Genomic DNA, 18,137 nt, shown 5'->3' on the forward strand with positions numbered 1-18,137 from the left:
AAGAACAAGCACTAACCGTGAGCTCGTTTGTGCTTTACCTTGCTATGTAGTTGAATAATTACCCTAAACTTTCATGTAATTGAAGAATTCCCCTAAACTTCTGGCTATAGTTATAATTGGTGCTTCTGTACCCTATTCTCAACTATCTACTAAAGAGTCAAGCACCGTGCCACCTCGTCTCAATAGCATCAACGTGCGGTACGGAAAGTTTTGTGAGCATAACTTGAATTGCACTGCAATATGCACAAACATAAAAAAAAAAGCACTTAAGATGTTTTATTTACATCACAAAACATAATGTGAAAAGAGAAGATACTTCAGGTTGAATATTTAGGCATTGCACAATAATTGTCATTTGTTAATTCAAGTTATTTCCCCAGTGTATTAGAATTGCTCCATTTAGGACCTTTGAGGCGCGAGTCAGCAATTTCGGGGGAAAACCTACGGCCAGTAGGCGAGTGCATAGAGTATACATTGTTTTCCCAAGCGAGGTCCTTGCCTTTTAGTAGACATAGAAAATAATCATAATGACATGAAGTGTGCTTGTTTCAAGAAGCATAGCCATTTGCACCATGTCTTTGTGCAGGCTGTTGCTTATTGGCAGCCTGGGATCAATCCTGATGGCGTCACATGGCTGGCCCTCTGTTTTCAAGGTCACTGGTGAGTTCTGACCTCTATTTCTGGGTCACACTAGAGGTCACTTTTCAGCAAAGAATTTGTTCAGCTCTTTTTTTTGTTCTTTTTCATGATTCATTTTTTACCAGTGTGAGTGTTCAGATAGTGAGCTGATGATAAGTTGACTAAAAAAATTATGAACCATCTCCCCGAAGGGAACTCTGATTGAATGCGAAGCAGCACCGGTGTGCACGGCATTCACTTAGTTGAAATGGGCGTCGACGCGGGTGTTGGAAGAACGGTTTGATGTGAAATTCAATGTAGCATTTACTCAAGTGAACGTTTGTTTGAAACGTAAAGACACAGGAGGCGAGCTGCGTTTCCTGTAAATTTCATCGCAAAAAGACTGTTCGCTCAATGTGCTCTCGAGCGTTGCGAGCGGTGGAGAAGTAAAGCGAGAAAGATGACACGCCGCGAGCGGCAGGAGGCTAGGCAGAGAGTGACGTCAACACGCCCGCACTGCGACGGAAGGCGTGACTGTTGGCGCCGCCCCAACACTTACGGCCAGGAGAGCGCGTTGGGGATGAAGGGACAGTGATACACCGGTTAGTCAAAGAGTTGTTTCCCATCTAAAAACTGCCAGGCCTGCACGCAACACACAGCACAGCGAAAGCTAGGAGAGTGGCTTTTCAGAGCCTTCTTTAAACACTCTGGGTAACTGCTATAAGCGCACTTGGAGGGTCCCCACTTCGACATAAATCATCATAAATTTTGTCTAGTTGGGAGACATTCACTGTGCCATCCTTTGTCCTTCTTCGGAGAAGCGTGGTACCCACTACACATTTGCAAGAAATTTTTTGCAATGTTTCGAAGCTGCAGCTTACGATAGTTATAGCACGAGAACAAAACGACGACACAGAGACAAGAAGGACACGAAAGACCTCCGTGTCGTCGTTTTGTTCTCGCGCTATAACTATCGTCATGCCATACCAACTAGCCCAAGCTGCCACACTTCTAAATGCAGCTTACAGTGATGAAGGAATATGCCTGAAGCTTTAGTAATGGTTTGGATCATTCAACGGCCCACTCGTTATCAAATTCGCATTGTTTGATGCTATATTGTTCCTCGGCTGTTCAAGAATGCTCTAATACTCATATTAACGTGATTCCTTTCCCAACATCAAGCCTCTCTAGGGTCAGTTTGCAATGGAGTTTCAAGCAGCGGCGTGGCACACTGGGGAGGGGGGTTCGAATCGTATCGTGGCCTTGGGGTTCTTCGTTCCCTTAGTTCTCTTTTTTTTTCTATTCTGCGCGATAGTACTTATGGACACCGGCGGCGGCAGCAAACAGTTACGGTGCAGGCGACCCTTGTTGTGGTCTCATAACAGCCTTCACTGTAGAACTTTCAAGTTATGTGAATCCACCTTATACTCACAGTACATCATTACACATGCAGTATTGGCTGCAAAAATTGTCCTGCTGGGTGTAACTGAGAAAACACAGCTCTGGTAAAAGTGAACTTGCTTCTGTCGTGCACAGCAGTTTTCTCAAAACGGTCATCTACATACGTTGGAAATGATGGGCTGGACTGAGATGTATTGCACCCGTTTGCACTGCTTGCAAGACCTTGTGTCCCGGTCACAAGGTCGTGCAAGGTTGACCTTGTGTCCCTGTCATGCAAGGTTGGACATGATGTATAAATTGACAGCATGTCATTGATCAGATTAAACGATTGTGTGAGCTGTGCTTTTGTTTCTTTTAAGAAAAATTAATGATTTCTTTTGCGTAATAATTGGTGCAACATTGAGAGATTGGCTTGTAGCTTCCGCCGTGCTTGTTTACGAAAGAATAAAGAAAAAAAGAAAGACTTGCTGCGCACTTGAAGTGCGCAGCAAGCCCCTACAGCTCAGCTCATCTTGATGGATTCAAGACATTTTGCGACCATAGGTTCTTGAAGAGTATACTGAAGTCAATTGATGATTACTTAGAAAAGTGGTTATCGAACCCTTTTATAGCTACTCATCATCATCACTATCTTGCCTTATTGTGCAGGCATGCTGGGAATTGGCTGGTGCTTCGGGGTGGCCTTTCTCATGCACCAGAGGCAAGGGGGGACGCAGCCCGTCAGTGGCAAAGCACTCGTCCGCAGCCCCACTGGGACGACTGCCAAGGTCCCCTGGTTCACCTACTTCCGAAGCCCCTCTTTCTGGTGCGTGGTTGCAAGGCGCTAATACATTTCCTTCCGTTTTTTGCTCACAGAACTTTCACGTATGGTACTTGCTCTTAGGAGAGTACAATTGTAAGGGTTAACTGGCTGGCCAAGCAGTTTGTGATAAGGATTGCTAGAGAGACTATAGCAAAACAGTGCAGGTGATGGGATCACCGTGGAGAAAGAAATGAAATTGGTGTGAATGTTATATCACATAGCCAGTCTCGACAAAGAGGTACTGTTCATGAAGCCTTTCCCTCTGCTTTGTCCCGCACATTATCAGGTCAGCCCGACTTCTGAGAGGAAGCCCATCGGTCAAGCGTGCTTGTCTGTATATATAGTGTACTTTCCCACATATAATTGACTCCTACCTATAACTTGCTATTACAATGGGTAAAAAAACCTTGCAAAAGCATGCGGCCATAAAGTCTCTCTTTTTGTACTACCATGAAGACACCTTGCTCACAGAAGTTCACACATAACTTGAAACCTGACTGTACATTTACATTTTCTGTCCACTTTATAGTGGTTTATACACAACTGTTGAGGCCTTCCCATCCTTCTCAATAGCCAAGAGGGGTAGGCATAGCCCTTTCTAATGACCGTGCCCACTTTGGCAATGTAACACAACATCAGCGATTTCGTCCTTGGTGCGCAACCAACGACTGAACAAAGCATCGCGGAGGAGAAGCCTGGTGCGATGGGTACAAGGCACTTGCGAGGTATGCACCATTCACCTAGTGGATATTCACGAGACAACTCGTCTCAGAGGCTTTCATTCAGGCAATACCACTTGTCCCAGTAGTCCCGATGCTCTACCAAAATGACAGAAGGCAGCACAAGAAAATAAAATTGCAGGCTGCGCTGCCAAAACGACTAAAGCTGTATCGCCGCAAGGCCCAGGCACCATTTCGTAGTGCAAAGAACAAATACGTTAAGTAGGTGCTGTGCGTAATGTTGCCCATGGGCAAGATTGCATCACTTTGTGTACTAGGAGGATCAGACAGGTGCAAACAAGGGGTGTCAGAATCGTTTTTCGATATAGAGCACCTGCGCCGTGCGCAGTGCTGCGATATTGGCAAAATGTGATTGTCGTGATCTTTTACATAAATAGGCGAGCTTGTTTGGGAGGTGTAAAGAAAAGTCGGAGCTTGATTACTGGCTCTACAATATGTTACAGACTTGTAAATTCATGTTTATCTGATTATAAATGTTAAATGTCTGTAACACTTATCACAGAACTACCCTTAAACATTGATATAACAAATCCCGATATAACAAAATACCGGTTATGACGAAGTAAATGAAAAATAGTTTTGCAATAAGTTTAGTGTTAGGAATAAACCGTTATAGCAAATTTTCTTATATAACAATCTCATTTTTGTGTAACATGCAACTTTGTTATAATGAAGTTTGAGTGTATTTTCTTATCAGATAAGACATTATTTTAAGGTTCAACAGTATTCCAGTAGTTTTAAGGGAGCAACCAAAGTGTGAAAGCACGGTCTAGAAATTCTAGTAAGAAATAATTGGCTTAGCAAGTAACTCGTGATAATCTAATGCCGTCGAATACTTTTATTAACTGTGTACTACTGCATTTATATTTTCATCTCAATTTTGCTCAAAGTGGTGGTCACCTTAGTATCTTTGCAGTTTTATTTATTTACTGGATTATCTCGACTCACTCAATTGCATTAAAGTTGAGGGTGCGCAACTAAACTGAGGTATGAAATGGAAAAAGAACGAAATACAAAGGAACATAATTTTAGCAGAAAACATCAAATACGAAACAGTGCAATGTTGGTACTGTTGAAGCACAGTGTACTACCCGAACCTCAATAAAACACTAACATCAGCCAAAAAAATGCTTTGTAATATCCGAGAAATTGTTATAAACATGTATTCGTAACACTATGACGAAACTATTCTTCTCTTACGTTGTTATGACAGATAATTCGTTATATTTCAGTTCGTTAGATCGAGGTTTGAGTGTAATGGCTAAACACTTGCATCGTTGTCCACTCTGCTATGTGTAAACCATGGTAGTAAAATCAATGGGTTGTGACAGGATTCCCATATTGCCAGATCTTGCATAAACAATCTGCACAATCGTCATACGCTAACGATATCGCCCCAGTTGCCACACGATGACATGACGCCCGACGAGATGTCAACCTGCGCAGGGTGATACTGTTGGCGCATTTCACGGAGAACAACTCGTACTTCATTCTCATCTCCTGGCTGCCCACTTACTTCCATGAACGCTTTCCCGACGCAAAGGCAAGTTGCCGATCTCAATGCATTGGTGGGTGGTTAATCGCGTAACTCTCTACATGCAGGCTGGACATTTTATTGCACGCAGTTTTTTTATTGTTACTATGGAATCTCACTGTAAGGCTTTTCATGGGAACCGGATAATAAAACATATTTTGTAAAAATCGTATGACCAAAGGGGTTGGTCGCAAGCACAAATAAAATTGTGTTAGGCCACAATGCATATTACAGTTAAACCTCTTTATAAGAGGCATGCTCCGGGCACCAATTCTTGTCTTTTATATGAGATGTTTCTTAGAAGCACAGTACCTTGTAAGCATTTTCTTATCAACCTGTATTTTACCATAATCACACTTCTGTCTCTTATACCCATTTGTTTCTTATATCAGTGTCTCTTATAAAGGGGTTTGACTGTATGCACAATTATATCAACGAGATTCTGCTATATTACTTCAGTTGTCTCAGGCCTTTGTAATGGCGTGAATACTTCTTTTTTTCTGATGCGACTGACTTCAACTTGCTAAAATTCTACGCATTATCACTCCGAGCAATCCACACCTGAATATAGCAGGACATTCTCAAGTGTTTTTGATTGTTTGACTGTCTGTATGAAAGCAACGAAAGCAAACACAATTAACCCAGTTTTTCACCAAATTCAGCCAGCACCTTTCATTTTGTCCCTCCCGAAGTGTTGCACTACCTACAATAATGGTGTAGTTTTTCCAAAGGAGTAGTTTTTGAGCAAGCGCACTCGCAGTCATCTTAGTATTCGAACTTGCATTGGGCACAAGTGGAGGTTTGGTTTATTCTACCTCATTGGCACCCTTAAAACAGAGAAGTTTTTCCCAAAAAATAGCTCTATCTCGCCTGTGACATTCTTAGTCAACTTAGCTACATGGCCAGAGCACTTGAAAAACCTTTGAATGCGAAGCTTTCATAAACTCCTTAAGTATGTACATGTAAAAGATTGCTAATTCCAACTATAAATTAACGAGTGAGAAATAAAACAAAAACATTCGAATTATGCAGCTGTCTAGCAGCATTGGCCGTCACAAAATGAGGTACATTGCGCATGGTTGGTGTATGTGGTGGAGCATGGTTTCATTTCACGTTCTGGCATATGCATCTAATTAACCAGTCATCTTAATCCCTATTAACGTATACTAACAAAATTTTAATTGAACATGCTGTCTGTAGCACCTGTGTTTTGTAAACGGGTCTGTGTGGCTGTCGCTCTGTTGCAGATGTGGGTGTTCAACATGGTCCCTTGGATCATGATACCCATTTGCAGCATTGGTGGTGGCACCGTCTCGGACCACCTTATTCGCAAAGGTGCGCTAACCAAATTGGTCTAAATATAACTGAATTTGTCAATGTGACAGTTGTGTCCTTGCTAGGGGAGGCTGTGGGTGCAAAAGCATACTAAATCTGATACAGTGGCACCCCATTGTTATGTTGCCGGGTGCCGAGTTTTACTGGGTGTTAAGTCGTTTTTGGCTGGCCCAAGCACAGCCCCCATAGATTCCAGTGCGTTGGAAACCCCACTGTTACGTCACACATGTGGGGCTATTCCCCGCATTGTACGTTGTAAACCGGCCTTCCAAGGCAGCCCATGCAACCTCCCCCCCCCCCCCCCCCTCCTCAGGTACCTGGGGCAGGTGTCTAGGGCGAACCAGTCTTCCAAGGCTGCCCAGGCAGCCATGTTGACTTTTCAGGTGGCTTGGCTTGGTCCTCTTAATGACTTGACAAAATTAGCCACCAGAAATGGTGAGGGTGACATCTGTGATGTATTTTAACTTCCTTCCACTAGAAACACGAACTCTGAAATCGATACTTTTCTTGTAAACATGGCGTCTATGGCGTGCTTGTGTGCTGAAAGTTCTTTCTGTTGATGACACTGCTGTGGCCTCCGCAATTTCTTCCTCTGTGGTATTGTGGCCAAGTATGTAACTATGTGCAGGTCAGTGATGACGAAGTTGAGGAGGGGACCAGGTGCCTGGGCAGTTGTTGGAGCGAATGACTTCATTGGCTGTAACAGAGCTGGATTATTTACGTATATTTGCGCAAAGTGACACCACCAAAAGCTACATGGCACTGAAGGTGCTTGAGAGACGCTTTGCACTAATCAGGTGTGAGAAAATGCACCAGGCGATGCTGCACGATTTCTCAAAGCAAAAGGTTTTATAATAAAATTGTGTGCTTCTCATCATTATTATAACTTCTCATTTTTTTCCTGTTTTTCGGCTCTCGAGTTTCCCAGCTCTTACATCTTTTTATGGTTCTATGAAAAACATACCAGCGGGGTTCTACGGTATCGAATATTTTGCTAATGTTTCTGGAATTCATTTTTTGAATAAAAGCAGTGCACAAGAAAACAAAGGCAAGAAATCAAGAGACGCAAATCACTGTGTGCCATCCATATGTTCATAAGTACGCACGTTCTACCCTTATGTAGAAGTTTCAAAGTGCTGGAAATGAATGTAACTGAAGCACCAAAGAATAAGTAAGCCACATTCGTCGCACAGAGTGTGCACGCGATCATAGCACCCCGCATGCGGGGCCTGTCGTCGATTTCTCATCAAGAAGAAAGGAAGTGCTCCAGCCGTCTTTCATAAGAAACATAAAGGTGCGCCAAAGGAGGGGGGGGGGGGGGGGTGCCGTAACCACGAACTTTGCATGAACATACTGATGTTTACAAAGCGCAAAATGAGCAAGGGCAGATGAGAAAACACAACAAGGGCACTGTGCTCAAACTTTGTTTGCGTGAACTTTGCTCACAAGGGCGCGATTGCGTGCGCCATCTTAACAGATATCAAGAAACCACTCGTCAATTTGCTGCGCTCTCACAGCTAACTTCGCCTCTAGATAAATTACAGCACTAAAGCGGCTTCCGTTCCTGGAGCAGCCGTATTTCTTTAAAGCAGCGTTACTTTGAAGAGTTAGTTGCTAGCTAACTTTTGTTAGCTAGCAGCTAACTGCTAGCTAACAATTGGTTGCTGTCCCATTCGTCGTTCTGTCCTCTGGTGAAACTGTTTTTTTTTCTAATTCGAGTCTTTCTATTCAAAGTAGATAAACAGCGTTATGGTCAAGAATTAAAGGAATCGGTTTCCAGTCTAAAGATGTTAAAAAATTTCATTCTGACTTAAAGTCAGATGTACAAGTTAACTGCTGTATAAAATTATTCAGGACAATTCAATATCGCGGCCAAAGCAAGACCGACAGCGAGGAGTTCACGTCTGCCCAGAACTGGACCAACAAGGCTGTTCTCTTCTTCCTCACACCCAAAACGGGAATGAGCCACAGCTCTTACAATAGAAAATTTTTTTTTCGTTTTCAAAAAAATTGTGTAGTTGTGTGTATCCTGCAACATTTCATATCTACTAACATAATATCACTTCCTTTATTGACTAGTTCTGGCCTGTGTTCGTCTACTGTTGGCTGTTTTGCTACGGTTAAGCAACTGTTGACTCCCGTCAGTAGTCAACCTTATACTAATGCTGTAATATAGCACATGTGTTTCTACTACGCATGGCCCCGCCTCACTCTTTTGGCACGCTCTGCATAGTATGTCAGTTCTGGAGATTAAATTTTACTGCAAATTCTTGTCTTTCCCTTTCATGGGATGAAATTTTACTGCAAATTCTTGTCTTTTTCTTTCAGGGCAGCCCATTACCAAGGTGCGCAAGCTGTCTGAAGTAAGGCTACTTTGATTCAATCTTGGATGTACCTTGCATCACATTTCAATATCCACCTGTCAGAGCTCTCTAAGCAACCTGGATATTGTTTTCTAAAACATGAAAGATGAGATCTAGATGTTTTAAATTGCAAAATGCAGTCTGCGACGTTTTTTTATTTCTTCGTTATCATAATCCTTAGATTGCATTTGCAGTTCAATAAATTTTTTTTATCAAAGCAAAGGTGTTTCCTGCGGCATAATCAAATGCAAGTTGTCAAATTGATTTTAGTTCCGGCATTATCCGATACTTTCTTCATATTGCGTGTCATTCTTGCTGTGCAATATCAGCCTAGAACTTTTCAAAATTGCTGCATTTTCATGGTTTAGGAACCAGTGCATGGAATTGAATGAAACAAGAAATGGATCAGACAGTAGTTTGGGGCCATTTTCAGAGCCAATCATTGTGGGACATGTCACCTAAAATTTTGCTAACTTCTCTATGAATGCTTAAGGATTAACCTGCATGACACAAATTATAATCAAAAATGGGCTACCATGACCCCTTTAGCAATACAAACAGTTCATAGTTTGTGCATCATATATTTTTAATCACATTTTCTTGGGTGTTCGATTAGGTAAAACTACAGTGCAACTTGGTGTTCGCAGAGTAACTACACTCAAACCTCGATACAATGAACTTAGATATAATGAAATATTGCTTATAACGAAGTAAATGAAGAACAGTATTGCAAGAGATACAGTGTTGGGAATATACTCTTACGAAAAATTTCTGTGTATAACGGACCCATTTTTGTGTAAGATGCAATTTTATCATAATGAGGTATGAGTGTACAGCCTGTATAAAATATGCTATCTTTGTGCTCAGGCCCTGTGTCAGCTGAGCAAGGCGCTGCTGCTGCCCTTGGTGCCGTGGTGCAGCTACACCTGGGCGCTGCTGTGTGTCTCGCTGGCCGTCGCCTGCTCGGGCTTCCACAACAGCGGTGTCTTCATTAACCCGCAAGACATCGCACCGCTTCACGCGGGATCCGTCTTTGGTACGAGTGGCTTAATAAGAACTTGCAGCGACCCTTATGCATTTGTCTGAGACTACTCGAAAGCAAAAGCCATCGTCTTTGCCATATCTGTCTTTTTCAGTCAATGTATTGATCTTCCCAAGCCCCCCCCCCCCCCAAACAGGCCAGTGCCAGTAGAGGGTATGGGGGAGGTGTCCCGCTTTCCGCTTTGCCCCGCCACCTGAAGGAACTCGCTTGTCATGAGTGTCCTCCCCACCCCTCCTCAGTAAACAAATTCTCGCACCGCCCATGACTTCAAAATTTTCTGCGCCTAATGTTATTTTGCTCCATGATTAATCCACTTTTGCCCAAGTGACCATGTCACGCGTCGTTATATGGCATCACAGTGACATCGTGATGCAATGAATTTTAGTGAACAATGTCAAGATGTCATATGCTGATGTCATGTGATGATATTTTGCTTCACTTGCGTTTACACAAACTCATTAATTAGGCATCTGGGGCCTTCATCTTAAAAGTGGGAAAGCTAACCGTACATTATAGTATATTTATGTACAGCTTTTAACTGTGCATTCGAGTGTTGGGCGGTTGTTGGAGAGATATCTCTTATCTTTTTCTCGCCCGGTTCCCCAATGATAAAATAGCAGTGAAAATGTTTTTCTTTCTGGTTTACTAGCACATGCTTGCTCTCCGTTGTCCTTCCCTTTCTCGAATGTTGTGGTGCTGATCACCATCAAACAACGGCTATTGGTCGGGTGTTCACCATTTCGAAGGGTTGCAGAAAGTAATTGTGGGAGGGGACCAGCGAGCGTATACAGGGGAATAAGGCCGGACTTCAAGATGAGTCAAGGGACACACTGATGGAAAGCCGAGGTTTGCAAACTCCTGCCGCACCACAGCTTGAATGTACGCTACCGATGGCTGTTGTGGGTAAGACATGTGCGTTGTGAAGCGGGAACGGCTGAATAGGAGCAAAACAGGTGGCTTTGATTTCTCTACGAACTATGTGTGTGAAGTTGTCATAAGTGGGCAGATGGAGGTGGGTGGCTTCACACGATGATGTTGCAGCTGTGTTGGGTAGTCGTGTGAATCGCTGAGTAATACAGTGGCTCTTGGCTACTTCAAACCGCCAGCACTCTTTGATGATTGAATCAACAAGGGCAATGTTGTTATAAATGAGCAGATTAAAGGCATCATCTGCTATGCCTGTGAGCACATGGGATACCTTCTAGACATGCATATGTGCTCGTAAATCTGGCAGCATGAGCGATGACTTGTGAATGTACGCGACGTACGACTCTGTAGACGTCTGAGCACAAGCTTCTAATTGATTCCGCGCAGCCATCTCCCGTCTAATGGTGTCGTTAAACAGGTTGCGTATCTTCTCTTTAAAAGAGTTCCAGCTTGTAATCTCCACTTCGGGCGTTCCGAACCACACGCGCAGTGGGCTGTCCAGGTAGATAACCACGTTTGCAACCATAAGTGTCGGGTCCCACTTATAGATGCACTGATCCATTCATAATGGTTGATCTATTTGTCGACGTCAACGTCATGCTGACCGGAAAATATATCAGGATCACGAGCAGGAGGCAGACGACGTAGGTAGAAGTCATGGGAGGGGGGTGAAGACAATGTTTCCTCAACCTGTGACATGGTCCGACTGTCGATAATACGGCCGTTGTGGAGCTTTGTGGTGAATACAGGGAAGTACCCAGCACCTCCACCACAAATATGTTGCGTAAAAATGACGTAAAGTATGGCTATTTACAAGCTGCAATTACGCTGATGCATATAGCATTGACGAAGATGACAGACAGCATGTACAGCAGACAGACCAGCTTTCTTTTGTGTCATCTTCTGTGCACAAAATCTTTGATTGTTGATACGTCAGCTATGTAGCAGTATCATAATTGATGGGGTTTTACATCCCAAAGCAAGGATACAATTATAAAAGACACCGTAGTTTAGGGGCCCTGGGACACTGTTTGAGCATGTATTTTTCATTGGTTGTTCAGGTGCTCTGGAACGCGCCGATATCGTTGCGCAAATGAAAACGCCGAAACCGATGCTGTTATAATTTTAATTCACTGGACAAACTACCTTGGTTTCAGACTGTGGCGACACACATAGGTTATTTTTGTTATGGGAAGTGATCTAATGTCATGTGACGTGACGACAAACACCGTTGGCTCTTGATTGGCCGGACGCGAGAAACAGCACGCAATATTTATTTGGTGGTAGCTAGGCCATACAAGTGAATGCGAAAAACACCAAAAACTTTTTTTTATACTTTCTCAGAAAGAAATCATTTCTCCTTCGAAATGATGTATGTTGAGAAGAACGAACACAACACAGCCTGCGAACATGGGTATGGTACGCCAGCAAGCAACTAAACATGGAGAGGCATGCCGCGTTTTTAGCGAGCCAACAATGGGACGGGCGGTAGGCGCCGGCGTTGACGTAGAACGAGTCTTGCATGTAAGCTGGGAAGTAACCCTGCCCAAAGTGCATGTGTGTACTTTACACATTGTGACCATGGGAGCGTCTTCTAAGGTTCTACTCGAAGCACGTGGTTCACAGTAACCATGCTAACGATGCTGTTAAAAAGTGCGATAGTGAGGTATTGTGTGAAGATCACCATGAGGTGACATTTCCGGAATGTTTTTATGAGACGCTTCCTGTGACTGGAAGCAGTCTTTGATGTCAGCAGGCGAGTGAAGTGCGAAAAATAAAGTTTCTCCTCATCGTCTGCTCGAGTTTTTAGCTTTGAGGACTCGTAACTTCATTGTCCGTGCACCAGTTTCCATCATTCTTGCTGCATTCGTCTCAATAATCATCGCTACACAAGTTCCTGTGCTAAATAGGGCTGTTCGAAAAGTGTCGCAGGGCCCCTTTAAGGGTTCCAGAAATTTTGACCTCATCTAGTTCTTTATCGTGCATATAAATCTAAGCACAATGTCTTTAAGACTTCGCCTGCATGTAAATCAGCCAATTTGCTGTCAAGAAAGCTTTAGCGCTCCATTATTGTTTTTAATTCCTAACGGTTATTTGAAACAGCCACAATTGTTTTTACGTATTCTGTAGGGGTGTTCCTTTCACTATTTTCAGAGTAATTGCTCAAGATAATTATGAAACAACTAACCCTTCGACATGTTTTCCTCTTCTTAATTGATGCAGGCCTGATGAACACAATTGGAGCCATACCAGGTGTGTACATTGTGTCAATATCTTTCCCTATCTTTTTTTTTTCTTATGGCATTGATAGACTGTGAAACGCATTTGAGTAGGTAAACATCAGAAGTACCAGTGGCACGGCCACTAGATGAAAGTACGCACGGGCACGGCCCGCCGCGTGCTCCAAAACTGGCTTGACAGGTCCAGTTCTCGAACCACCGCTGCGGCGCCACCACGGGGGGACAGTTTTCGCGAGTGCCCATAGAATCGCATGCGCGGCGCGCTTGCTGTAGTTACGATTGAGTGTGTGTATCTCTGTGACCCGCGAAATCTTTTAATATCCGTCTGGCGTGTGCGCACCAGGTACTTACGGACCTTGCTTTTGATACGTGCAGCCCTTGCAAATTTTTGGTATTGTCTTACCCGAGATAAAACCTTGCACATCGTTTTCGCGAAAGTGAGAATTGTGAGCACATTTTACTCAGATCCTACAAGATCACAACTAATAGATCTGGAAACGCTACACTTTTCTAATGCATCTAAATAATTATAATAACTGTGAGCATGTCGCTTCAGAAAACGTTGCTTCAAATTTAATAACTTCATTTAGAATATTTAACCTCAGAAACTGCAGTTGCCACCATTATTTTAACACAAACTTAGATAGACTTCTCACTTCATGCAAACACATCTATAGTGCATACAATGCAGGATCAGATGCAACAGCCGCAAAATATACTTACCATGTGTGCTATCTCGGAACATTGGACTCGAGCCTCTTTGAAATTTCAGTGACCGTAATTTAAATGCTGGCAATTGAGTGAGCAGTTATGAAGTGAATAATATGAAAACTGTGAGACGAAAAAAGCGATGAAATGCTGCGAAATGGCAACACAACTGCTTGTGTTCCTGCGCTTTTGAGTGTTTTCGTCTCTTTCTGTCTCGACGTTCTTGTAATAATGCAACTAATTCCACAGTTAACACATAATCGGAACAAGATGTGTGAAACTTCTTTATCTATTCTCAATTTAGGGCTGATCCTGGCATTTTTATTTTTTTTACTTCTTTACACTTTTCCATAATAAAACGACTTGACAATTGCTCCAGCTTGTGCTCCCAACTTTTGGCTTCTGTGTCTATCGACAATAAAACCATCCGTTCGATCTTTTCATGTTAGCCCCACCACGGGCTGTGGTGAATCCCGATAGCACTCCAATGCGCTTGTCTTCTGGCAGTCGCCGTCATGCGGTTCTGTCATCCATTACTGTTTATTTGTTCTACTATGTATCCTTGACAAACAGGCACCTGTGCTCGCTCAAACGAAGGCACGTCATGTGCACTCTATTGCCCTACAGCAGCAGTGGTTTTTCGATGTGTAAACATAATAAAAGCGTGGTTTTCACTTGACCCCATCGTGTGTGTGTGTATATATATCTATATATATATATATATACACGCATACTACCGTGTACTGGATAATATGAATAATATTCAAATTATGTTTCTTTAATGCACTTTCAGAATGTAAGAACTGTGAACGTCTGTTGTAAAGTGTCCAAAAATTAATTGTCAAGCATTCCGGCTGAGAAAACGCGAAAGTGCTGAATAAATGTCACAATAATCGAAATATGTTAGTTTAAGACATCTTCATAAATAGAACAATGACTTTGTCACGCATTCAGTGCCATATCATTCAGCTACAAGAATTGTGGATTTTTCTGTCAGCCTCAGAGCAAGAAGCTGGTTCACGTCGAAATGTATTGGCGCCTTGACTGCGGCATGTAGTCATGTTCTCACATGACACGCATCTAATGTTTATCATGCTTGCACCAGTCTCATACCTTCGTCATCCATTCACGTCACGTAATACCAAGTTTCGTATAAGTGAAGCTAGCGAAACGGCTGCCAGCGTATCATGAGCGTAACATGTAGTCATGTTGTTACATGACACGCCTCTCACGATTATCATGTTTGCACCACTCACATAATTTCGTCATCCATTCACGTACCGTAATACCAAATTAGGTATATGTAAAGCTAGCAAAACGGCCGCGAGTGTATCATAAGCGTGGCATGTAGTGATGTTTTTACATGACACGCATCTCATGATTATCATGTTTGCATCAGTCACATTCGTTCATCATCCATGCACGTCCCGTTATCCCAGGTTTGATATATGCGAATCTAGTGAAATGGCCGTGAGTGCGTCATGAGCGTGGCCTGTATTCATGTTGTTACACAACACGCATGTCATGATTTTCATGATGGGGTCTGCTTCTTGTGTTCGCCATGCAATCATGTGATACCATACAAGTTTTGCAACAAGTCATGTGAACGAAACCACCGCAAAAGCAGCAAGGCCATGAAATGTAAATCATGACGTACATGTCATGATTTTCATGTTATGACTAGTCAAACATGCTCGTCATATAGTCATGTTATGCCATAACAAGTTTGGCAACGATGCGATTATCCAAACGGCCAGGAGAGCTTAAAGTCGTAGGCGGCTTGATGGATAGATACGCTCAAATTCGCCGAAGTTCGCTAAGAAATGCGTGGCATTTAAAAACACTGATTAGAACAACTGAGTGGGTCACTGTTGTGACAAACACCAGCTGATTTGCTGCGGCTGCGGCCCCAAGGGAGCCGCCGCCACTCGTTTCCCCTTCCCCACCCCGTCGCGCTGCAGCGGCCGCAACTGACCCTACGGCTGACATGCGCTCTCCCATAGAAAGCCGCTCCACGCGGCAGGCCGTACCGTGCGCTTTTTCATCCAGCGGCCGTGTCAGTGGTTATGAAGGCATTGCATCATGCAAGGGCACTAGAAATGTATGCTATTCTCATACAGGACATCTACAGGGATTTCACAGCTAGCCTGCTCTTTCTAAGAAAAGCAGGAAAACGCCAATCCTAAAATGTGATTGACTAGGAGAAACAATCTCTCTATTGTTGTTGATTAGATAAGCATTGCCATAGGTTGTAGCACAAGCATGCTTAACTACCATTTCAGGAACTTTCCCACTGCTCCCCATGCTTTTAATATTACAAACATTCCTGCTAAATTTTCTGACTAGTGTTTAATGGGCATATTTTATACTTACAAACATATTTGTTAAGTTTTGAACTTCTTTTCAACGCCACTTGTGCCAAAAAAAATTTAATGAGAGATCTGTATGCACTCTAGTTGTCCTATTACGCGAAATTCACACTTTGTGCTGTGGACGACTGAAGCTTCGTCAGAAAGTTGGGCCAAATGTTTGAATGTGCTGAACTCATATGTGAAAGGTTGAAAGGTCTAACACGAGACGCTCCCAACAATGACACACAGGCTTCCTGGGCGTGTATCTGGCTGGCTACGTGGTGGATGCGACACGTAGCTGGTCGCTCATTTTCTACCTGACGTCGCTCCTCAATCTGGTCGGGTGTGCAGCCTTCCTCGTCTTTGGTCGCGGCCAGCCCATCCTGGCTGCGCAACCGAGCCTATGGTGGGTGCCATTCTCGCCATTCATTTTTCTCGGTTTCGATGATTGTGCGTGCTTTTTATTGCAATGTAGCTTCTCCAGTATCATTGGAACAAAGTCGTACCCAACTCAAAAGCCAGCTTTCCCATCTCTAGTTTTCGATTCTAGGCCAATCCCCTAGCTTCGAATTTCAAATTAATATAAAATGGGTAGACCTGCAAACAAGTATATACGGTATGTGGACCAAGTCACACTACAGTGGCATCTATTTAGCTGCACCAGCACCAAGCTACACTGATGTTTCTGCTTCCAGTACTCACTTCTACTTTTCTGACTTCAGGAAAAGTATTCCAAAAAAAAAAAATTGGCCCTGTATCTGCATGTTACACTGCAAATGTCGTCGAAAGATGATAGTCTTGTGTCTGAAGAGAGTGAACAAAATGTTTATTTGACGTTCTGCGCAAGAAAATCGATGAATGATATTTTGGAGGCGCTGCGTTGGAGTGCCTCGAGCGTGTAGGCGAGGCGAACGAGCACATCAAGTCATGTCACATGTGAGACATGAGCGCCATCTGGTAGTTATCTTGGAAAAAGAAGCGTGTGCGCCCATCTCAGAGGTGATACCGTATTCACTCGATTCTACAGCGCCCTTGATTGTAACGCACACCCGATTTCCACCGCGAAAAAAAAAACAACGTAAGACATCAATTGCAATGCGCACCCATTTTTTCTCGCTGGCCCGCACGATCACACCACTCAAAAAAACGACTTCTTTCGGGAGCGTCTTCCATTTAAATATGAGGTACGGGCGAAGCTTGTGCCCATCTGACGTGTAACAGAGCATTGCCGTCACTGTAGTTTTACGGTGGACCGATGTCAGCACGCGAACTTGCTTCGCCTCTTTCTTCTCGACGGTTGTAGTGCCAGGCATGTCAAAGTAAAGAGGCGTCTGATCGGCATTCCCGATTTGCCCAAGCAGGTAGCCGTTGTTGCGCCGCAAGTTTAGGACGAACCTCTGAAAACTGTGAAGCTTTTCATCGTACTCCTCCGCAAAACTTTTCGCATATGCATGTTCCCCTTCGGAGGAAAAAGCCTTTCCTCTTCATAAAGTTAGTTATCCAGCACCTGCTCGCTTTAAACTGGCTCCGCATTAGACCTTTTTCTAAGACTAATTGCATAGCCCACACTTGGAGCAGTTCTGTCGTCACGGGCTTCTGTGCCGCTCTCTGCTCAAGTACATACTTGCCGAGCAGCTCTTTAATTTGCGGAAACCGACCCTGCTGTGGTCCACAGAAGCCTTTGCATGAAGCTTTGCTGTCGACAATCTTCTGCTTTTGTTTCCGCCGGTCCCGCACGCACGTTTCGGGAACTCCGAACGACCGCGATGCGGCCCGATTTCCGTCCGTTTCTGCACACGCGATGACTTTTCTTTTAAAAGCGGCATCGTGGTGCACTCGAGTTTTGGGAGTCGGCCCTTCCACGCCGTCGATTGTAATGCACTACTAAATGACGAAGTCCTCAGCACACGTACGAAGTGCCGCACATGGGAAACACATAGGCAGAAATGACTGACGCGCCATGCCACGGAGGAAAGAAAGGTAAGGAGAGGCCCTGACGTCACTCGTTGTGAAGCCGCGATGAAGCGGGAAGTCGGCCATATTGACTAGGCAAATTCTCCTCTCTTGTTTACATAT

The 18,137-nt window shown here is 43.7% G+C and overlaps 1 protein-coding gene across 2 annotated transcripts in view; it reads left to right on the forward strand.

Annotated features, from left to right (window-relative positions):
• MFS18 (major facilitator superfamily transporter 18) overlaps positions 1-18,137 on the forward strand; it is a 28,577-nt gene that overhangs the window by 5,972 nt on the left and 4,468 nt on the right. For both annotated transcript variants that reach the window (XM_075871567.1, XM_075871566.1), the window contains exons 5-12: positions 587-660; positions 2,668-2,824; positions 5,008-5,104; positions 6,343-6,430; positions 8,759-8,793; positions 9,661-9,829; positions 12,986-13,015; positions 16,311-16,467. In XM_075871567.1, the coding sequence (XP_075727682.1) occupies positions 587-660; positions 2,668-2,824; positions 5,008-5,104; positions 6,343-6,430; positions 8,759-8,793; positions 9,661-9,829; positions 12,986-13,015; positions 16,311-16,467 (807 nt within the window). The remainder of the gene's footprint in view (positions 1-586; positions 661-2,667; positions 2,825-5,007; positions 5,105-6,342; positions 6,431-8,758; positions 8,794-9,660; positions 9,830-12,985; positions 13,016-16,310; positions 16,468-18,137) is intronic.

This window comes from Rhipicephalus microplus, chromosome 8 (assembly GCF_043290135.1).
Source record: "Rhipicephalus microplus isolate Deutch F79 chromosome 8, USDA_Rmic, whole genome shotgun sequence".
Lineage (NCBI taxonomy): Eukaryota > Metazoa > Arthropoda > Arachnida > Ixodida > Ixodidae > Rhipicephalus > Rhipicephalus microplus.